At 49.4% G+C, this 18,483-nt stretch overlaps 2 protein-coding genes across 2 annotated transcripts; both read left to right on the forward strand.

Moving 5' to 3' along the window:
• The first annotated feature begins 1,007 nt into the window (after nt 1-1,007).
• Nucleotides 1,008-10,604, forward strand: PHB1 (prohibitin 1). The gene is made up of 7 exons (XM_084239414.1): nt 1,008-1,023; nt 2,212-2,326; nt 3,897-4,058; nt 5,925-6,067; nt 6,233-6,349; nt 8,534-8,629; nt 10,205-10,604. The coding sequence occupies exons 2-7, from the start codon at nt 2,239-2,241 to the stop codon at nt 10,415-10,417; spliced, it is 819 nt and encodes a 272-aa protein (XP_084095540.1). The 5' UTR covers nt 1,008-1,023; nt 2,212-2,238; the 3' UTR covers nt 10,418-10,604.
• A 7,155-nt stretch (nt 10,605-17,759) lies between these two features.
• On the forward strand, nt 17,760-18,124 carry LOC311173110 (alpha-ketoglutarate dehydrogenase component 4; the record flags this gene model as incomplete). Its single annotated transcript, XM_084236882.1, has 1 exon — nt 17,760-18,124. One exon carries the CDS (start codon nt 17,760-17,762, stop codon nt 18,069-18,071), a length of 312 nt encoding a protein of 103 aa, XP_084093008.1. The 3' UTR covers nt 18,072-18,124.
• Nucleotides 18,125-18,483: the final 359 nt, after the last annotated feature.

Consider the following 18,483-nt stretch of genomic DNA (forward strand, 5'->3'; position numbering starts at 1 on the left):
GTAATAAGAGACAAGAAAGGCTGAGAACAAGTTTCGGATTATAGGAAGCTACAGAGACAAGAGAAATAAATGCGGTGCCTAATCTTAGCCTGAATCCTGCAAGGGTGTGGGGGTTGGGAGTAGGAGAGGATTGTTATCAAGTTCATTATTGGTCAGTGAACAAAACTGGGACACAGTGGGTAGATTAGTTATATAGGGATGGGGTCCTTGGTCTTAGAAAATACACCACAAAGAAAAGGTGGGAAGGAAAGAGGGAGGGGGCAAATGACAAAGCAAGTGGAGCAAACTGTTAGCAATTGGAGACTGAGTAAATGACACACATGTTTTTTACACTATTCCGGCAACTTTTCCATGTAATTGTATCCAGGGACCCCAGAAACAAAGCCAAGTCCGTCTGCTAAGACTCCAGATCTCCTAAGTCTCCTGCACCATCTCGTGCAGATGGTTCCTAAGGTTCTCTCTGGCTCTGCAAGCTCTGTCCCATTACTCTCAGGGCTTTACTCTCAAGGCTCTGGAGAAAAAACAACCCTCGCCTTCCCTCGGGGTCTCTCAGTCCACCAGTTATTTCACCATAAATTTCTCTCGTTGTCTGCCATCGTCCGTAACGTCCCCTATCCATCCCCCCACTGGCCGCTCGCTTGGCGGCTACTCTTTACAAGGGCCTTTAGGGCCCACAGTTTGGCAGCCACCTGCTTTGGCTCGGGATAGGCACGTGCATTTATCCCCAAAGAACTACAGCCCCCAAAAGGCTTTGTGGCAACATTCTCGGAGCTTAAGACCAATGAGAAAAGGTTTTTCAGCTAGAGCAGGATGCCGCATGTATTTCTGGGAGTTGTAGTTCATCTACCATGGGCTTAGGAACCAAGATAGGTAAGGCAGCCACCCTTCCCAGAATACACAGCTCTCCTCCCCACCAATAGGAGGCGCTTATCTTGGATGGTGGGCGGGGAAGAGGAGGAGCCGCCGGACGCACGCGCAGATTCTGGGGCTGAGAAATTCATGTGGAGGTCAGAGTGGAAGCAGGTGAGAAAGGCGGGGGGCTGGCTCCTGTCCTTGTTGGGGCGCCGCTGCGCTCCTCCTCTATAACCCTCCTCTGCACCCGCGTCCGCAGTTTGGGCGAGCGCGCTGCGTGTTTGGGTCTGCCTCGTGGGGGAGGGGAAAGGCCGTGAGCCCTGGACGTGCAGAGGGTTTCGTGGAGTACGGGAGTGTGTAGGGGGCAGGGTGGGGCGTCGTCCCGAAGCCGCCGGCGCTGCGGGTCTGGCCTCGGGAAAGGGGTATTGAAGTGCGCGGGGGGCATCTGGGGAGTCCCAGGAGTCGGGGTCTGGGCAAGAGGGAGCATTTGAGACCGTCGCGAACGGCGGCGGGGCGGGGCATTGGAAAGTTAGGCGCCTCCAGTGCCTTCTAGTTAGGCCAGCTGAGTCCCCGCCCAGCCTCGCTCTGCCCCGCCTCGCCCTCGCTGTGGGGCGGGTTGGCCCCTGTGCCCCGTTGGTTCTTCTGTTGGCTCGGTCCTAGAGTGTCATCCAGCTCCCGCTCCTTGCTGCCAGACCTATGTTACTGTCTAGTGTTGAGAAGCAGTATGGTGGCGTTTAGCTGTGTGTGGAATTAGACCTCCAGACCCCAGTCCTGCCTCGGACACTTACAGCTATGTGATCTTGAGCTTCTCATCTTACCGGTGTGCGCCTCAGTTGCCTCATCTGTAAAAGTCTACTTCGTTAGGGTCTTGTGAAGATTCAGTTGCCGCTAGGAGACTGCCTCAGGTAAAAGCCGTCACTGTTCCTTTTGCTGTTGGAATCATCATGTACCACATTCTTTGAGTTAATTTTCCAAACCAAAATTGCACAGAAACAAACACACAGCCTTTCTCTTAGGGCCTGTTTGTCCAAGAAATGGAAAGGTGGTTAAATGTGATGCTGAATTCTCTAGGGGTGCCAAGTCCATGTCTCCTTCCCGTTATTGAACAGAAAGCCAGAGACCCCTTTCCTTTCCCAGGTAAAAAAAGAAAGAAAGAAAGAAGTAGAAAAGGCAGAGGAATTGATCCACTACACTTTTCCAAGCTGTAGAGTGTTATGTATTGGGTGACCTTTGGTGGTTGACTCGAAGCTCTCAAGAGTGGGGAAAATAAATAGCCAGCTTAAGAAGTGAATAATGTGCCTCAGAGAGGGCTTTCGCTGAGGATTTGGGGATCAAGTTGTTTTGTTTTTACCTCTGTAGGTGTGAGTGGGTCCAGCAGGAGGAGACATGGCTGCCAAAGTGTTTGAGTCCATCGGCAAGTTTGGCCTGGCATTAGCTGTTGCTGGAGGCGTGGTGAACTCTGCCTTGTATAATGGTGAGGCACGGAGGGGTGGTGGGTCACGTCCCCTTCCTGGAGGATTTCTGTTGGTCTACACAGTCTGTGCCACTCCTGATGGTCACCTGCTGTCTGTGAATGTGCTTGTGACCAAGAGGACACACCTGCCTTTCCGCAGGTCCTTCTAGCATACGTCCTCTCGGAGCTCTTGTTCAAGGTCCAGCTACCAGTTGGGTATTTCCAGCAGCTCTTGCTAATTGGAAGTGATACTGCACCACCCAAGTGCTGCACCGTGTCAGTAGTCCCCAGGCTGGCTGAAAGGATGCGCTCCTTTGCTGTTTCCTACCTCTGTGTCAGAGAACTCAGCAGCGGCTTTAGACCTCTGGTGACCTTGGCCCTGCTGAAGTGAGGCAGTTGCAGAGAAAATATCTTTTATTTTAACAGTGTGGCAGGGTTTTTTGGGTTTGTTTTTTTTTTTTCCAAAGATTTATTTATGTATACAAGAACTGGGGTACAGGCCAGAGGTGTAGGGGGTGAGAGGACCCACCAGAGACAGAGTGGGGAACAGAACAGGTGGATTGACCGAAGTACTCTGCTGAGGGGAGCAGCGGGCGAGTCAGGAGAGGTCTGCGGCACCATGTGGGTTGCTCCCTGGCCAACCCGGGATCGAACTCGTGCTGCAGTGGCTGCGGATAGCTTTATAGGTTGTGTCTTAACCCCTGCGCCACCAGGGAGGCCCCAGTGTGGCAGGGGTTTAAAGAGGCATTTCTCCTACTTTCCTGTGTGGCTTTAGAAAAGTCACTTCCTCCTCTCCAGGTCTCAGCATCCTGCTGATCAAGCATGGTACTGAGCTACTTTCTCTCTCAGACCCCCTCCAGCTCAGATGTTATCTGACTTTCACTCTTGGAAAGCAGCAGTGGATTGACCTATCCTGTTGTGGCTAACTGACAAGAAGAGGGTTACTTTCAGAGTGAAGATATTTGGAGCGAATATAAACTCCAAAAGGGCAGGTAGACAGCAGCTGATTGGGAAAGCCTGCTTGGATAGATGACACAGCTTTATATTCTGATCTTTTTTAGCCACACTTACACAACTAGACAATAATTGCTAATTTCTCTCCGAGTCAACATACAGAGACAAGCTCGGTGACCCCTGAAAGCCTTAGAAAAACCATCCTATTGGTGGGACCTTCCAAATTTAGTGTTCCCATAGTGATGCTTATGGGAACGCTGGATTAAATTGGAGCCAGGATGGAGTGTAGTGACAGTGAAGTTTTGTAAAGAAGTTTTGGGAGTTGATTCCTAGAAATGTGTTGGTGGAAGTTTGGGGATTCGGTGGTTAATAAAATCGGTGACCAGTTGTTTCAGGAATAAGTATGCTGAAGAATAGAGCCTATTACTAAAATCCTTGGGAAGACACTAGGACAGGAAATAGTTGCTTAGTTTTGTAGCTAGTTAGAAGCATTTGGGGATCAGAGGTCTGAGCAGGAGAGGGGAGACTTAATAAGTGAACAGAAAGCAGCAGGTGGGGGGGGGTCTTTCAAAGATGTGATCCTTTTAGTTAAAAGGGTGAGGAAATTTCTCTGACCCTTCATTACTTTTACTCCTAGTGGATGCTGGGCACAGAGCTGTCATCTTTGACCGGTTCCGTGGTGTGCAGGACATCGTGGTAGGGGAAGGAACTCACTTTCTCATCCCTTGGGTGCAAAAACCAATTCTTTTTGACTGCCGTTCTCGGCCACGTAATGTGCCAGTAATCACTGGCAGCAAAGGTGAGTCTGGCCTGTGGGTCAGGTGAAGCAGAGCATGTGGAAGGGGGTGCTGTACACTTTTGTCAGTTCCAGAAGCATTTGTGGGACATCAGGACCCAGAAGAGGTTCACCTTGCTATAATAATTCCTGGTTTATTTGCCCTGGAGTGTTTTTTATGGATTCATAGAAATATGTACCTAAGGACCACACTGGACAAATCCATTTTTTTTTAAGATTTATTTTTATTTATTTATGCATACAAGAACTGGGGTGTAGGCCAGATGTGCAGGAGTGAGAGAATTCACCAGAGACAGTGGGGAGCAGAACAGGTGGATCTAGTGACATACACTGCTGAGGGGAGCAGCAGGCGAGAGAGGAGCAGTCCGCTGCACCATGTGGGTCAGCTCCCTGCCCGGGGATCGAACTTGGTGGCTGGCAATAGCTTAATAGCACTGAGACTTTTAACTCCTGTGCCACTAAGGAGACCCAACACACTGGGCAAGTTGAGAGAAATAGACAAAGAATTACATAGTGATTTAATTTTAAAGAAATCAAATGTGCCTTTTGCTCCCTCAGTTGATCCTTCCCATCAATTCTTGTACCCTAGATTGACTATATAAATCAGTCTCTGGCCCTCCTGCTTGTCTTACCCTTTTCCTTGCTTTCCAAGGCCCCCGGGACTTCACATTGCTATCTCACAGACAGGCCCACATCCCTGAGAGTGGGCTCCTGGAGTCTCACATGCCTCAGGATTTCCATTTGGAGCCTAAAATGAGTGGCAGTCGCTTTTCTCCCCCACCCCACACAAAGCGGTGCGCAGGCTGTAAATGGAATGGCAGGAGCTGGCTCAGCAGTGACTTTTCTGTGCAGGAAAATGGGAGGGTCACATGAGTGTTGGTTGATTACTTTGATGACACTTCAGGGCCACTCCTCAGCAGATGTTTGCTTACTGTCTTTGTGCTGGACTGGAGGGTGTGCTTAGTTCAAAGATGACTAAAACGAGGGACCTCGAGGGTGCACTCTTGCTAGGGAGATGCTTGTGCAAACAAGTAGAGCAGAGTGTGGTATGTGCTAGAGCCCAGGGTAGGGAAGAGAGCGTGCACCAGCTTCCCCAGGTGCTGGGCAGGCTTCTGTGAGGAACTTAGGTTTGAGCTGGTCAGGCTCTGTGTTTGTGGGGGTGAGGGGGGTTTATTACATAATCTGCCCAACCTTCAAACTTCAGAACTTCTGAAGAATGGGAACTTGTTTATCTATGTTCTCTTGGTGGCTGGCTCGGGGCTTTATTTCATGGGCCTTGGTCCGTAATGTTGACAGCTGCAAGCAAGCTGTGATGCTGCTTTAGTGCCACGCAGGCCTCCGTGGTAAGGGAAGTTGTAACTCCCAATCTGGATCCTTTCCTGGGCCAAGTAGTAAGAGGAGCAGAGTGGGCCTGCAGCCCGGGCCTCTGGACAGCTAGCCCAGCCCAAAGTGGGCCATTTCTCCTGGACCCCTGGAATCTCTCCAAGGTGTACTCCTGACTTGGACCACATTCAAGGGCTTGGAAAGGCCTTACCCTAAAATTCTTGGCATTGGCCTGTATCTTAAAATACTTAATGTTCCAAACATCCCATGGCACCAATTAGACATATAATCAAAATCACTGCTGTCACTTCTGTTCAGCACATAGGAAATCATTTATATTCAGGACATACTAAAAGTTGTCATTACCAGAAAGAAGCCTGCGGTGGTGTGGTGGTTCCCCCCATGGGAACCATGCGGATACCTTCCTTGCCATGTAGTGTCTGACAGTCAACTACTTGACTTGTAAATTATAGCAAGTTTGGGTGGGAAGAGATCATAGAAAAGGCCATGTGTTCTTTAAGTTCAATATATGTCTACTACCCTAAGATTTACAGAATGTCAACATCACCCTGCGCATCCTTTTCCGGCCGGTTGCTAGCCAGCTCCCCCGCATCTTCACCAGCATTGGAGAGGACTATGACGAGCGTGTCCTGCCATCTATCACTACAGAAATCCTCAAGTCAGTGGTGGTAAGTGAATGGGACCTCTGCCTTGAGCCCAAAGCACAAGCCCTGAGAGCTTGCTAGGTGGCAGGGAGGGCTTGCCAGTGGGTGACTGGGGATGTGGCTCGTGTCCTAGTGACTTTCTGCTTCCTCTTCATCTTGTCCTGCTCCTCTGCCCTCCCTTGGAAACAGGCTCGCTTTGATGCTGGAGAACTAATCACCCAGAGAGAACTGGTCTCCAGGCAGGTGAGCGATGACCTTACGGAGCGAGCAGCAACCTTTGGGCTAATCCTGGATGATGTGTCCTTGGTAAGATCCCTGGGGAACCTGCCAGGAAGGAGCTGTGCTTCTCCTGTAGGTGTCTGGCTCCATTGTGGATATGCTGTTAGATCTTGCCCCACTTTCCTCAGTGTGACACTTGAAAACAAATTTCTTGTGTCATGGAGCAGTCTCCACTGGTTTATCTTCAGAAGAGGCTTCCTTTACGTTCCCTCTGCCATATGCATTTTTCTTTGATTTCTGGCCCTACCCAGGTGGTTCCTGACCACTACATTTTTCACCTTCCCCAAACTCCCAAGTGTCCTCCAGAGCTCCCCAGGAAGAGTTGTCTTGTTAACCCTGTTTGACACAGTCACAAGCTGCCTAGTGGAGACTGGAGACCTGCTTGGATAGCCTTTCTCCCCAGCGCAGACTTCCCTGCCTGGCCCTTAGGAATTTCCTAATAGTTAGGGTCTAAAGCACAGTGGTCAACCCCCATGAAAGGTAATAGAGTGTAAATGAATCATTCTCTTCCCCCAAAACCTGGTGTGGGGGCAAGGGACATCTTGGAGGCGTAAGCTATCCTCTGGAGACTCCATAGTCTGTGTATTTATGTGACTTTGAATGCCATAACTCAGACAGAAGGCAGTGCAGGCAGGATAGCATTTCAGATCGAGGGTGAGGGGAAAGGGTCGTGTTTCCAGATTCTCTGGGAAAAATCATTTGGAATGATTTGTTCGGGTAGTGAGGTAGAGTGTTTCCTGTTCAGTTCTCCTGTGCATCGCTGGGGACCAGCACCGTTTCCCACCTCAGCGTCTGTGCAGCTGTTTAAACAGTCACACACTGCAACACCCAGTGCTGACCCACAGGGCACTGCTCCACTGCTCTTCGTTGCCTTCCGTGGAAGGTCCGGGCTCCCTCTACTGGCAAGATGCCCGGCTGCAGCCATTTGGCTGCTCCGACAAGAACAGTTCCTCCCACTCTTCCACTTACTGTTAACCTAAGCACCTTGGCTGTGAGCGATGCTAAATAAAAACCTAAGGAGAAATTTGGCATTTTGTTTTAACCACCTACTCTATTCTGGGGAAATGTGGGTTGACCACAAGAAACCTTACCTAGGAGGGGTGAGAAAAAAATTAGATTTCATGGGGAATTTGCTGCCCTCCACTGGCCCCTTTAGAATTAAATGTTATTCTTTAATTACACATTTCACTTTTCATTTCTCAGGATTGTCTCTTCTTCCACAAACTCTGAACAGGAGTCCAGAAGTGGAGCAGGCTAAGTAGAATAGCTGCAGTTTAAGAGTTAGGCACATTAAAAATGCTGGAAGATCTGTAGGATAAGGATTCACTCTTCAGGACTTTTGAACTACTTATATTAAACAAACAGCCCAGATTGGGTGGGTGGAAGAGGAAATGAAAGCAACAGGATTTAATAGCAAAACCAATGTTATTCTTCTCCTTATTTCTTCCTTTCTTAATAAGAAATTGGATTAGTGAGTAGATTGCTCCAGGCTAGGCATTAGGAGTTCTGCCGCCTGTTCCCCTTCTTTGCACTGTCATTGGAGACAGTCACTTCAGCCAAGGCTCGGTTTTGTGTGCCGTGGGGAGGTCAGTGGGCAGTCGGACTTCAGACTCACCCTAGGCAATAGCTTTACCTGCCTTCTCTTTTAATCCCTTTTCCAGAGTACTCACACATGGGAACACCATGATTTGCAGTCTATCTTCTCTCTTCCTGTTTTGTGGTGGAGGTGCCGTGAGAAGGGTTGGACTGGTTAATCCATAAGCAGAGAGCATCAGGCCCAGAGAGCATCAGACCTGCTGCACAGCCCCTTCTCAGGGGCTCAGTTTTCCATCTGGCTTCCCTGGGGCCTTCAGACAGGCCATCAGGGGACCTTGGAGGGACACTACTCAGTATGGGGGTTCTAGAACCCACGGTCTACCTTAGAGAGGTGGTCAGTGGAGCAGCTACCTTCTGGGGCCACGAGCCATTTTCTACTTGAGATAGCCCAAGTCAGGGTGACAGAATGAGGTGCAGGAACAGTTTGGGCAGCCAAGGATTCTGGGGTGTGAACTCAGTGTAGACATGATGTGGAGGTGGAATCGTGTTCTGGCTCGCCGTTCCTCCAGCTGCTAGAGCCATTCCTGGGCTTTTCCTGAAGCGGCATGGAGGCCTTGCAGCCGCACTGTCGAAGCAATTACGCTGCCTCATCTTTTACTCACTCTCTCCCCTTAGACACATCTGACCTTCGGGAAGGAGTTCACAGAAGCGGTAGAAGCCAAACAGGTGGCTCAGCAGGAAGCAGAGAGGGCCAGATTTGTGGTGGAAAAGGTGAGCGTTCAGCCAGATGGCGGGAGCCTCTTCCCTCCTCCTGTGCTCAGCCTCCCCGTTTGCTGGGTGGCCTGGAAATTCATCATCTGTCATCTCTCCTTCCGGGATCATCGGAAGGGGATTGAAGGGACCATACCCTGCAATTGGTTCCAGAGTCTTTGGGGGCTAGTCAGGGATATGTGAAGTTATGTTCTTAAATCACTGAAGGGTAATTTTTTTTCCACTTCCCTAAGATCAAAAACACCCTCCTACAAATAAAAATGTTTCTCCTGGAATGTTTTCAGCTTCACTCAGAAGCTGAAGTCATTTTTAACTGTGGTTACACAGTGAAAGCTGACAGCAAAAAGGATCAAACAGTTGAGCCAGATGCGCTATCCTCACTGATTTTTTTCAAGCACTAAATCCATCCAGATGTATCAGAGTGTGATGGGATACAGTGTATTCCCATAGCAGCCTGGTCTTCTTGGTCTTTGCACCAGTTTGTTTATGCTGTCCTCTTCTCACCACTAATTCTCTTGGACCTAGTATTTCTAATCCAAGACCCCTTCATTAGAATCGGAGAAAACAGATGTATGGATGACCAGCAATTAATTTTAGGGAAAGTAAACTTTGTATGGGCTCTCTGCTTTGTATCTGCGTGTCTCCAGAGTTTGGAACACATCTTAAGACTGCCTGGGGTACTCGGTACTCAGGAAATGTGTTGAGTGAGCAGGCCTGGCCTAACAGTATCAAAACTAGGTGTTAGTTTCAGAGAGGATTGCACTGTGCTCTCCTCCCACACTTCTGAAGGTCACGGCTGCACGTCCTATTGATGGCATCCTATCAGTAGGAAAAGTGTCGGTCTCGTTCTGGGTTCCTGACTGAGAACCAGTGTAGCTCACAGCTTACTCTTGGGAGAATCACACATGTCTGCTGATCCTCTTCAGCTACATGGTTGTTTTGTTTGTTTGTTTGTTTGTTTTAAGATTTATTTATTTATGCATGCAAGAACTGGAGTACAGGCCTGAGGTACCAGGGCCGGGGAGGAGGGTTGAGAGGATTCACCAGAGACAGAGTGTGGAGCAGAACAAGCAGAGCTACAGAAATACACTGCTGAGGGGAGCAGGAGAGGTCTGCTGCGCCATGTGGGTTGCTCCCTGGCCAGCTGGGGATCGAACTTCATACTGCAGTGGCTGGCAAAAGCTTGATAGTGCTGTCTTTAAGCCCTTCGCCACCAGGGAGGCCCTACACTGGTTTTAATGAAAGTCACTTTGACTTGGGACTGGAGGGAAAGATGAGCCTGAGATTGATCCCGCCTTTTTATCTCCTGTTTTCCTTGGCCTTGGCCTCCTGGCCCGACGTAGAATGGCTGGACTGGATTGCTATTAATATTAATGAGGCCTTTGAAATAAGACAGATGCTTGTGTGGCTGACAGAACAATCCCTCCAATGATGAGAAGTGGGCATTACAGATTAGAGGAGGATCAGGTGGTGATGAGGAGGGCAAGAACCAGTGAAAGTCCCTCACCTGGTCTCGGCAAGGCTTGCCGTCCGCCACCCAGGACCTGAGGTGTCCTCTTGTCTCCACTCTCCTAGGCCGAGCAACAGAAGAAGGCAGCCATCATCTCTGCTGAGGGCGACTCCAAGGCTGCAGAGCTGATTGCCAACTCACTGGCCACTGCGGGCGACGGCTTGATTGAGCTGCGCAAGCTGGAAGCCGCGGAGGACATCGCCTACCAGCTCTCACGCTCTCGGAACATTACCTACCTGCCGGCTGGGCAGTCAGTGCTGCTCCAGCTGCCCCAGTGAGGCAGCTCGCCCGCGCCTCCTTGGGCCATCCGGGCCATAGCTCCAGTGGGTCTTCACACCGCCTTCCTTCTGCCCCACCCCAGAAATCACTGTGAAATTTCATGATTGGCTTAAAATGAAGGAAATAAAAGTAAAATCACTTCAACTCTAATTACTCTATCGGATGAAACTCTTTCATTCTCATTTCCATCCACTTTTTTATCTGTTGTCCTACCAAAATTTGCCAAGTGCCTACACAGACCAGCTTGGCTCCTGGCTTTGGGGTCTGCTGGTATGCCAGCCGTGGCACTGGCAATTGGCAGAAGAAAGGCAGGGCCGTGTGTCGTGGCCTGGGAACACAGTCGTTGGCCTGAGTAAACTTGTAACCTCCAGCTTACCATTTATTCAAGCTTTGAGGAAGTTGGCACACGCAGCTGAGCTAAGAGGGCAGGCCCCAATTTTTTCCAGCGGTTCCTGAAACAGACCCAACTGAAAAGGTGCTGAGGGGGGCAGTCAGAGAGGAAGTGGTCTGTCAGTTACCCTAAGGCTGATCCTCTAACTGGGGCCGGCGGAAGCAGGTGTGTACAAGCAGGGCATGGATTGAAGAATCTACCCTGTGAAGGTGGGTGGGCCTGATTTGCTGGCCCCCCAGGGTCCTAAAACTGGGAAGAACTTGGATAGTGAGAGCAGGCCTGGACCGAGATATGAGCCCTGCAGAAGACTTCCTCTCCACTCCCACCTTGGTGGCTCAGATACCCAGTGGAATTCCAACTTGAAGGATTGCATCCTGCCGGGGCTGAGCATGCCTGCCAAAGACGTGCATCCTGCGTTCCTGGCTCCCTCGGTCAGAGACTGCCCTTCTAGAGGGCTCTGCCTGTGCTTTGAAGGAAATAGCCCCAGGAGGAAAACAAATGTGTGTAAACTGCCGTCAATAAATGACACCCAGATCTTCCAGCTCAGTCCTCTGGGTTTGCTTTTGTGTTTGTGGGAGCAGCAGGATCAGAACAGAGCGTTCTAGCAGTTTTGTGTGCACGTGTGTATCACCAGCTGGGACAGGCTCCAGCAAGGCAGAAAGTGCTTTGGTTTCTGAAAAACACTTGTGTTCCACATCCTTCACCAGCCTGCAACAAATCTCAGTGGTGTCAGGTGAGGTCTGTCATGAGATAGGCTCTTAGGTGGCAGTGGTGAGCAGAGAGGTTAGTTACCTTTCCTCCACAGCTTTTGGTATCACTGCTCCAAACGGAGTCGGCCCACTCAGCACCGCTGCCCGGGTCCAAAGTGATTCATGAGCCTTCTAGTGAGTGGACTAGTGCCCACTCTATTTCGGTTTAGATGGCTTTGTGCTCTGCTGCGGGTGTGTGTTGCTTATTCTGCTTGGCTTTGATGTGACCGTGACTTGGCACCTGCGAGGCAGGGCAGGTGTGTGCATCTTCCATGTTGGGAAGGGAGGCAGACTTCTTAGAGATGAACTGTGTCTGTCACCACCTCCAGTCCTTTTAGGAATAAAGCAGGGAGCACAGGCATTGACTGTTCTTTAATCTCTGCTCTCTCATCCCAGGCTCACCACCTGGCCATGGAGAGCAGGCTTTCAGAGGACACCGCACTGCCCTCTGACCTGGACTCTGCATTCCCCTCCCCGCGTGATAGGGCCAACTGTGCCGGGAAAGGCAGAAGATGCACACTTAGGACTTGGCTTGACTTCTCCCAATTCCTGTACCCTCCCCCTCCAGGAATCTGGTCCTTCCCCAACCCCTGGGGGCACACACATGTGATGGGCTCCCAGCCCTCAGCTCTACCCCAAACTTCCCACTGAAGCCCCCCCATCTAGCCCTCTCCCTGCCATCTCCCCAAGCATCACTCATCTCAAACCTTGGGACATCTCTTGCTACTTGTGTTTCTGCAGTAAGCGCAGCAAGATCTGAGAATGATGAGGTGCGTGGACTCACAGCAAGTTAAAGACTGGAGCAGAACGAGCATAACTCCTAAATAGGTTCCAGGCCAGCTTCCACCCCTCGGCCTTCCTCCTTTCCTGCCATTTATTGCTTTGGACACTTGGGGGATGGGGCAGGAGGCTCTTCTCTCTTCCCCAGGCCCTTCTTAAAGGAGCAGTTGTTTCTTGCATTTGGCAGGAGATTGGGTTTCATGTTCCAGTGTCTGGAGGGGAGCCTTCCACGGCTTCTGGGTGCCTCCTGCCTTCAGGTCAGTTCTTTCGGCACAGGCAGGCCCCCTTCCTGTTGCTTTTGCTGTTAGCCTCCCTGCCAGGGATGGTGCCACTGGCAGCCCAGGGGCCTCATTCTGTCTTGACTTCCGCCGAGTAATTCTTTTCACAAATGTTCAGGGACTGTTAACTGGCTGCTGTGCCCCAGAGTCCCCTGTTGACTTTGGATTTCTCCAGAGGCTACCACAATGGGTCTTTATCAAGCATGGGATTCTCTGGGCCTTGGATCAAAAACTATGTCCTGTCCTGGCCAGGGAAGGGGCCAAGCAGGGAGAGTCTTCTCCCTTCTCTTCTGCCGGGCTGAATGGACCCCTTGTTCAGGCTCTGAGGGTGGTAGACCCTGGACAGGCAGGGGAGAGAAAAACCCTCAAAGGGTTGCCATTTTCCTCACTTCTGCTAGTTTTTATGCAGATTTTGCCAGTGTGGACCAGTGGCAGAGAAAAAGGTATTGGGGTCCTCCCCAGGTGGGTATATTTGAGATAGGGTGAGACATTGGAATATTAGTCAAATCTTGATTTAGTAAATGCTATTCTAACAGGACAGTCAGCAACCAGCAGGGGGGGTGGTGTAGCCTTAGCACCTCCCCTTGAACTTTGCTACCTGCCAATAATTGCAGCCCACCCTGACTGAAAACAACTTGGTGAGGTCACAGGAGGCTGCAGGTTTCCCCACTGTTCCTAGGCCTCCCCTCCGGTTCACCCTGCACACTGCCCCAAATTTCATTTCTCTAAAGCAAATCTCACCCCCTTCCCACTGAGAAACCTCCCGCCACGCCACTCGTTGTTTGCTTAATTAAGGGCAAATGTCTTGTCCTGGTGATTGAGGCCCTTTGCGGCCTGGCCACCTCTCACGACCTTTCTCATCCAACTTTAGACAGTACTGCTTGCCTCACAAACCATAATGGTTCCCACTGGGTGGGGCTGTTGTTTGAAAATGCAAGTGAAAAGGACAGCGGCGAGGGGGTGGGGACCTGGCAGGGATGCTACGAGCTCTTCTGTGCATGAGACTGACTCAGAGAGAAAAATTGTCCCAAAGGGGTAAAACTGCCACTGAAGATGCACCCAACTGAGCCCCCTGCTCTTGTCTGCATAGCCCCCCATTCCTTTGTACTAACCCCTCTTTACTCACAGCATCACTTCATCCTATACAGCTGGTCCCCCACATTTCACAGGTCCAAATATTCCCTGTCCTTTGAGAGCCAGTTCAAATTCTCTTCCACAGAACTTCTGCCAGTGTCCCCTCCTTCCCACCGCTACCTCCCCCTTGCCTGAACTCGTTATCCCAGAAGCATTCCGCACGCTCTTCCTGGGCTGGCAGTTGTGTGCAAAGGGTGTGCATGTACAAGCCACCTCTCTCCTACTGTGTGGAAGACAGAACACGAAAATGATCTGACATCCTCCCTTTCTCTTCTTTCCCTCAACCACTCAACTTTTCCCCAAGCCAAACATGCCTGGCTCTTGGAGGAATTACTTAATGTTTGTCAAGTGAATAAACGAAGGAATAACACAAGACTGAGGATGAGTTAGAAAATAGGGCGAGTGGGCCTCCCTAGTGGTGCAGGGGTTAAAGTCAGCACTATCAAGCTATCAGCAGCCACTGCGGCCTGAGTTCAATCCTGGCCGGCCAAGGAGCTGACCCACATGGCGCAGCAGGCCTCTCCTGTCTCACCCGCTGCTCCCCTCAGCAGTGTGTTTCAGTAGATCCACTTGTTCTGCTCCCCACTCTGTCTCTGGTGAATCCTCTCACCCTCCCACGCCTCTGGCCTATACCCCAGCTCTTGTATGCATAAATAAATTAATCTTTAAAAAAAAATTAGATCTAGAAGCCAAGGTCCTTGAGTTCTCCTCCCACACCATTACATTAAATTACCTCAAGCTACTCTGAATCAGGGGGTTTCTGGGACATAGCAGAACAACCCATACACAATGTCACACCCTGACTAACCCCCCGGACTCATTACTGTCTCACTTCATATGGCCTTCAGGTGTGGCTCCCCGCTCACTGTCACCTGCCCCAGCTCACCCTCTCCTGCTTCTGCCTGGAACAGCAGGCGCTAAGAGTCTGTGCACTAGGCCGCCTTCCTCCTTTCATCCTTGCCCCTCTCCCTCTCTCTCAAGGTAACTTAAAATTCCTCTTCTCCCAGAATTTGCCTTTGGCTGAACTCTTCCCAGCCTTCCTTGCATTTAAGGTCTCCCTTTATAAAAAAGACTGGCTCTGGAACTCTGGCAACACTGGAGTTGAGAGTTGAACAAAAAAGGACTGATGGGCCTGCTCCTATCAGGAGAGGCTGGGATGCTTTTACAAGGTCCTGATGCACATGGCTGGAGGAGAGCATGCGTGGAAATGTAGCAGACCTGGGGAAACCAGTTTAGAGTTGAAAGAGAACAACCTTGCGCAGCACTCTGGGCAGGCAGGGAGGAAGGTATCATTCTTGCACCTTCCAGTCAATCTACCTCAAAAGATAAGCCTGCTTTGGAGGTGTTCCAAGCTGTTGCCATACTTGGAGGATAGGACAAACTCTCTGGATTAGGCAGAAAACTGTGATCAGTAAAAGACTTGCAGCCTATAAATTTGGCTAACTGAGCCGCAACCCTGATTCAATCGTGCATGAAGCCCAAGGGCCAAGCACAGCCCTCCACTTGTTTTTATATAGCTCATGAGCTACAGTGATTTTTAAACTCTTAAATGATTGGAGGAGAAAGTTCAAACAATAACATGTCCTGACATGTGAAAATGATACGAAATTCAAACTTCATTGTCATAAGTAAAGTTTTGTTAGGACATAACTATGCCCATGTGCATTCCAGCGAAATGACCAAATGACCTGCCAAGCCCAGGTATTTACCATCTGTCCCTTTACAGGAAAGGTTTGCTGGCCCTTGGTTTAGGGGATTAGTTAGCCTTGGAGAAGAAAGGGAGGCACCATGGAATTTGGAAGTCTCGGGCACTAAAAGAGAGGGTTCAGGGCTTTAGGTCAGAGAACAGTGTAATTGTCACCAGGGTCCTGGATTGTGTCTGAGGCTATGGTTACCTGGGAAGCAAAGTCACAGTGGGGCTTCATGCACAGATTGATAGCACCTGCTGTTGTCTGTGGCTTGCACATGTTTCTGAGCTGAACGGAAGCTGGGAAAGAGGGAGGCAAAGAGGCAGGAGTTAGGAAGAACCCGGTGGTCCCCTCGAAATCTGAAAAGAAGGCAGCTCCACTCAATTTAGTGGAACGGACATGGGGTTCTGGACTTGGAATGATTTGAATTTGGACTCTCACTCTGTCACTTACTACTTTGGGACAAACTGGGGCAAGTGAATATGTCCGGTCTCCATTTTCTTTTTCCTTATCAAAAAACTAAGGAGATGAATATCCACGATGCAGTGCTGTTGAGGAGTAAAAGAGATGACAGAGGGGAAAGTGCTTATTAGCATATTCTTCTTCCTTTCCCTCCGTGTGTCCTGGGGAATTGCCTGCTTCTTCCTAGTGTCACAGACCAGGAAACTTCTGTGGGATCCGATAAGACAGTGGGCATCCATGTGCCCCTCACACCATGTCAGTTATTGGGAAGGGGGCATTGGGATCACCATGGGCCCCAACCTACTTTGATTCAAGCAAAATGCAAGAAGAATTGAGTTCTGGGCTCTTCTCTCCAGTAACCCAAATACCTTGACTTAACCCAGCATTCAGGAAGCTATATTCGAGGTTGGGGTACAAGTTAGGTGGGCAAATTCCAAAGGGTGTTTTTTACAAGGGATTTGTGCCTGAGTCTTGTTTGTGCCACTGTCTGCCCAGGTTCCTTCAAATCCCCAGCTCTGCATTTCCCCACCCTCACAATGAGGGCTGAGTCTTATCAGCTGTTTGCCAGCTGTGCTAGGAGTCCAGTGGGTCCCCCAGAGCGGCAGTGACTTTATCCAGCCTACATCAGCACCCAAGTCACTGCTGTCCTGTGAAGGACAGATTCCATGGCTGCAGAAGTTTGTAATCCTCTGGCCTGGAAGCAGTTCTCAAAAGTTCCCTTCCTCTCTCAAGTGTGTTTCGACCAAGCTGGGCAGGGCCGTGGCCTCTCTTTACCACCAGAGGGCAGCAACCTGCCTGCTGCTGCAGGTGCCAGGCTGTGTGGACAAGAACAAGATGTTCAGAAAAAAGATTCCAGGGAAGGAACAAGGAGAACGTTAGCCCCAGCAAGGAGAATAAGTAAATAGGTTGAGGTGACCCTCTGCAGACAACTTCCTGATATAGAACCTCCTGGGCATCTGTGGCTGTAAATACACTCAGTGTCCTGTCCCAACCACCTGCCAAACTGGTGCTTCCCCTGTCTTTGCCAGGTGGGAGATCATCATACACAGAAGCTTAACTCTTTGTTAAACCTAGGAGCCTCCCAGGGTACTTGACACTTAGGTTTTGGCAGCTTGAGGTTAGTTTGGGGAGTTCTCCCAGTTGTTAAAAAGTGAATGAGGAAGGGGCCTCCCAGGTGGCGCAAGGGGTTAAGTCTCAACACTATGAAGCAATCCACAACTACTGCAGCACAAGTTCAATCCCCTGCCAACGGGGTGACCCACATGGCACAGCAGACCTCTCCTGTCTCTCCTGCTGCTTCCCCCAGCAGTGTGTTTCAGTAGATCTGCCTGTTCTGTTCCCTACTCTGTCTCTGGCAAATCCTCTCACCTGCCCCTCACCTCTGGCCTACACCCCAGCTCTTGTATGCATAAATAAATAAATCTTAAAAAAAAAAAAAAGGACTAAGGCCAGTGACCGTTTATTGAGGTGTGGTCTATTATTTGTCTTCTTGCTACAGAGCTTAGCTCCTTGTTCAGTTCAGCTCAATAGTTAAATGATGAGGCTGTGAAATGGGGGAAGAAATAGGTGAAAGGAATGGTTGGAAGGAAGCCAGAGACAGTGCAAACGTTTGCCATAAGGAATCCATAAGGTAGTGTGTAGAATCAATCAGCTATGCAATCTGACTGATGGGTACAGATCTTCAAGCAGAGCTTTTCCCCATCTCCTCCCATCTATTTCCCTAAAGAATCTGTGATCCTAGCCTATATCCTGTTTTATCTGAAAATGCACACTGCCTGACTCATTAAATTGTCTTTCAAATAATACTAGTTTAATATTTTTAGGTGATAGAAGTATAAAGAATAAAGCAATGGGGGGTCATGATGGGCAGCAAAATGGCGTCCGCCAGCAGGGTCGTTCAGGTAGTCAAGCCACATACTCCACTAATAAGATTCCCAGATAGAAGAGACAATCCGAAACCCAATGTATCAGAAGCTTTGGGATCAGCAGGACTACCGTCTCACTCTTCTTCAATTTCACAACATTCTAAAGGAAGTAAATCACCAGATTGGCTGATGTATCAGGGCCCACCAGACACTGCAGAAATAATAAAAACATTACCTCAGAAATATAGAAGGAAACTTGTATCTCAGGAAGAAATGGAATTTATCCAGCGTGGAGGTCCAGAATAATCACTTACAGTGGGGCTGCAGTTTGTCATCAGGCAAATGAATAGTCTTTACAATAAAGGACTTCCAAAATGACAAATGAAAAAAAAAAAAAAAAAGAATAAAGCAATGGACCACAAATCCATTGCCCAAGGTAATCATGTATCCCTGCATATAGAAATATATAAAATTCACATATGTATAACTATATATTTACAACTATATATGACTATAAAATATAGTTATATATGATGGATAACCAAGAAGTGAAAACAATGTAGAAAGATAAATAATGAAAAATGAAAGTCTTTCCACCACTGTTCTCCCCCAAAGTAACCACTGTTAGTTTGTGTCCAGAAAAAAAAACCAACAAGCATGCATTTGGCGTTACAAGTATCTCTAAGCCTATATGACGATCTCCCTTGGGGATCTATTT

The sequence above is a fragment of the Talpa europaea genome (assembly GCF_964194135.1).
Source record: "Talpa europaea genome assembly, chromosome: 7".
NCBI classification, from domain to species: Eukaryota; Metazoa; Chordata; class Mammalia; order Eulipotyphla; family Talpidae; genus Talpa; species Talpa europaea.

What these genes read in the sequence shown, in the direction of transcription:
- PHB1 (XM_084239414.1), top strand. Translation starts at nt 2,239, where the DNA reads ATGGCTGCCAAAGTGTTTGAGTCCATCGGCAAGTTTGGCCTGGCATTA. An exon ending in TCCTGGATGATGTGTCCTTG is followed by an intron (nt 6,350 to 8,533) that starts GTAAGATCCCTG and finishes CTCTCCCCTTAG; the next exon opens with ACACATCTGACCTTCGGGAA. An exon ending in CCAGATTTGTGGTGGAAAAG is followed by an intron (nt 8,630 to 10,204) that starts GTGAGCGTTCAG and finishes CCACTCTCCTAG; the next exon opens with GCCGAGCAACAGAAGAAGGC.